Raw genomic sequence first — 4,098 nt, 5'->3', positions numbered from 1 at the left:
CGTTAAGGTAAATAGTACACGACGCTCTGCAATCACAGCCGTGTGTCTAGGGCACACAGGATCAATTATTCTCTTATTAATAGACCAAAGTTTGTCCCATTCCATCAAATTTAGATTCTTTGAAGCCCCCTGGAAATGTTAAAAAAATCAACAGATATATTATTACAGATCACTCGAAAGAGACAAGCAACAACGCAAAAGAAAGAAAGCCTTACCTGCTCTAGAATGAACTGAATCAGAGCCTCAATTTTCAAACCTCTACGAACAATTCCTTGGACTGTCGGGAAGCGTGGATCATCCCACCCATCAACCAACTTCTCCTGGACAAACCAGAGAAGCTTGCGCTTACTGAGAAGTGTAAAAACGAGATTTAACCGGCTGAACTCATAAAGCTGAACCTGTCGCATTCCCATGTCCTCCAGAACTTTAAAGTACTGAGCATTCCGGTCATGATACTCACTAGACCGAAGGGCATGCGTTATACCTTCAAGGGAATCCACAAACGGGCAAGCAAAGTCATATGTTGGATATATCTTATACTTATCCCCGATACGGTGGTGAGACGTAGGATTGCATCGGTAATAAACCGGGTCGCGCATGGCTTTGTTGGGATCTTGCATGTTGAATTTCCCGCGAACGCAGCACTTTACGCCTCTCTCACTTCCCTTAATCATTTCCTTCCATAGCTTCAAATTCTCATCGACGCTATGATTCCTGCATTTCGAATCAATTCCATCCATCCTCTCTTTCTGCATATCCTCCCTCGGCGTGTCGTCAACATATGCCTTGCCCTCACGCATAAGTTTTTCCGCCATTTCCATCAGTTCAGGAAAGTAGTCAGAAGTGTATGTCACTTTCTCGTACTTGATCCCCAATGTCCCAATATCTTTCACGAGATTATCCACAAACTCATTGCTTTCCTTAGCAGGGTTAGTATCATCAAAACGCACAATCACTTCCCCTTGGTAACGCTCAGCGAAATACTTGTTGAGCAACGCAGCCTTGGCATGTCCAATGTGAAGGTAACCACTTGGCTCAGGAGCAAACCGAAGTCGAACCTTTCCAATCTCTGCTTCCGGCAAGTCCACTTCAGGTTTGCCTTTGTCCTGTGCATCTGCTTTCGTAGCTTGTTGGCTGTCTTTAGACTTTGGTGCAGCCACAGGCTTCCCTGAGCCCTTCTTCACATATGTTGCTAAAACCTTGTTAAGCAGCTCGCTGTACTCATCTAAAATCGAATTGAACCATCTAACCAAACTCTGATACTTTTTCGATTTCCTCAAACTTTCCCATCTTTGGCCAGTTCCTACCAAAAAGTTCAACTAAATCAGCTTCAAATACAGGGAAACTCATAACAAAGATAATGAAATTTTTTTGTTTTACCTGCAAGAGCTGACCAAATAGCAACATCCGCAATGGAAAGAGAATGGGCAACAAGAAACGTGCGAGTCTCAAGATACTTATCAACACGACCACAAGCATTCTCAAACTCAGAACCAGAGGAGAAGACAGAAGCGTAATCTACCCACTCATCAATCTGATTAATCACACACAAGAAAGGATTTAAAGCAATTTACACTAGAAGATTCATGATAAATAAATAACTCCAATGAATCGAGACCTGGGAAGAATCAAAAGCATCGTTGCCGTAGAAACCAGGAAGCTTGTTAGCTGATCGACCAACATATCGAAGAAGAACAGTGGTTCCACTCAGTTTCCTCCTAAAATTCCAAGAAAAAGGCTCAAACTTTCCGAGAAAGAAGAAGAAGTAATCAGACAGACAGAAAAAGGAACGTACCCGTCGGAGAAGACGAAAGAAGCGACGGTGGCTGCGGCGGCGGAGGAATCAACAGTTACCGGAGAGGCTGAGAGAGAGAGAGCAACAATAACCGAAAGTGGCGGACTTTCCGGTGGGAACGAAAGCTTCACCCCATCCATCTGTGAGATCTGAATCCAAATCCACGAAGTCAAGATCAGATATATATGATTATGAGAAAAAAGGTTAGGGTTGAGAGACGGGTTCCTCCTATTGCCTTTGTCAAGACGAAGATGAGGACTAATTATACTAAATAAAAAAGCTCTTAATGGTGTCCACCTAGGATTTAAAATACGGGTTAGACATGTCACTAATTAACATTTTTAACTTTCTAGAATTTTTCTATATTAAGAATTATTTTTAAACGATCTATTAAGATTTGACATATCATTCATTAACATTTTTTAAAATTTTCAAAAAATTTTAGAAAAAGGAAAATTTTAAATTTATGGAAATAAAAAAACTATGCACAATATCCCACATCGGCTAGAAAAGTTTTAGACAATGTTTCAGAATCAGTATAAATAAGATTAATATGCTTCCAACAACGAATGAGAAGGAAAGCTTGATTTATCAAGCGTTCAAGTTTAAAAATTATTCGGTTTGATCCGGTTTTTTATTTGATCAAATTAAAACTTTAAAAAGTTTCAAAAAATATTATAATTTTTAAAATTTTTAAAAGTTTAAAATATTATAAATATTGAAACTTTTAAAAGTTCTTAACTTTTAAATATTATAATTTTAAAATTTTAAAAGTTTAAAATATTATAAATATTGAAACTTTTTAAAAGGTTCAAATTTTATAATTCAAAACCTTTTAAAAGTTTAAAATACTATAAATATTGATGTAAAACATAAATTATCTTATTTATCTACATTTGTGCTTTTTATTTCTTATAAGCTATAAAACATATTTTTGTGTATGATTTTATAGATGAGTTGATATTCTTTCATTAATTTTTTAATTTTGGATCTAAGGAAGAAAAATTGACATCGCAAGACCTTAATTTGATGTTTGAGTCAAGTTTTGGGGTTTAAAGAAGAAAGATGGACGACAAACACACATGTTTTATTAGCTATACATAGGCATGACCAGTGTTACGGTTGTCACGGTTACGGTTTATTAACCATCGGTTATGGTTAGAAATTTTGTTTAACCTTAATTAAACGGTTACGTTTAAATATGGTTCCGGTTCAAGTGGTTACGGTTATATACGGTTACTGTTATTTGATAATATGATACAGTTGATATTATTTGATGATATAACATAATTGATATTATTTATTTATAATTAATATGTTCTTATAGTGTACTCATATTTCCATATATCATATGATTCATATTAAATAAATAATTATTAGTATATTTTATTATGTTTTTAAAATATTATAAATCAAGTAAGGATTTTGGTTGGAGAAGTTTCTAAACGTGTGGATCTAAAACCAAATAAGTATATGGATGAAATTATCAATAATTGGATGCATGTGTTGACTATGCTGGTCTTCATAAATTTTATAAATTTTTTGAGAAAATAAATAATTTTGTTCTTGGATTTTGATGGGTTAACAAGTTGTGTGGTAGTCTAAAAAAAGATTTTTTAGTGGAAAAATGTGAAGAAGTTGACGAGGAAGAAGAAGAAAAAGAGTATAACAAAGAACCAGACGGTAAAAATAACAATGACAATTACCATAAATTTTGACAATGAAAATGACAAGAAAGAATATGAAGAATAAGAAAACATTGAATAAAACATGAAAACATATGTGGTAGCGATCAATTAAATATGCAAACGAGTTAAATTCATGATTATAAAATTGTTTTGTTTTTTCTGGTGGTCAAAGAAATGGTTTAGGATATGTGAGGTCATCAGTTTGATTTGCCTCGCCTAGATGTCGAGTTAAATTCATGATTTTTTTTTATCATATTTGATTTTATAACATAACTGATTTTTTATATTTTAAAAAATTGTATATCTGAAATTTAATTTCTTTCTTTAATACTAATTTAATTTTTTTATAAGATAATATTTTATTACCGTCATCAATCATAGATAATTTTCATCAAAATATATAAAATAAATCTACGCATAGTGTGGGTTCAAAACCTAGTAAGGGGAGAAAAGCTATGTGAGACTGCTTCAGAGAAGGCAAGAAAAGTGGCTGAAGTCGTACAGACTCTGCATCAGAGGGAGTCTTTAGTGTCTTTCATTTTAATAAGGAACGTTGTCGTTTAAGTTTTGGGGATATAAACAAGAGAACTAGGTTGAACCAAATTATTACATGAA

The 4,098-nt window shown here is 34.2% G+C and overlaps 1 protein-coding gene across 1 annotated transcript; it reads right to left on the bottom strand.

Moving 5' to 3' along the window:
* On the bottom strand, positions 7-2,046 carry LOC104771137 (glutamate--tRNA ligase, cytoplasmic; the record flags this gene model as incomplete). Its single annotated transcript, XM_010495612.2, has 5 exons — positions 1,796-2,046; positions 1,619-1,718; positions 1,381-1,534; positions 216-1,303; positions 7-129 (listed from the first exon to the last, which is right to left on the bottom strand). Coding segments are annotated over exons 1-5 (1,605 nt in total), but the record flags the coding sequence as incomplete, so codon positions are not given.

The sequence above is a fragment of the Camelina sativa genome, chromosome 20 (assembly GCF_000633955.1).
Source record: "Camelina sativa cultivar DH55 chromosome 20, Cs, whole genome shotgun sequence".
NCBI lineage: Eukaryota > Viridiplantae > Streptophyta > Magnoliopsida > Brassicales > Brassicaceae > Camelina > Camelina sativa.
The sequence above is the reverse complement of the archived record's forward strand: the minus strand, read 5'-3'. Positions and strand labels throughout refer to the sequence as shown.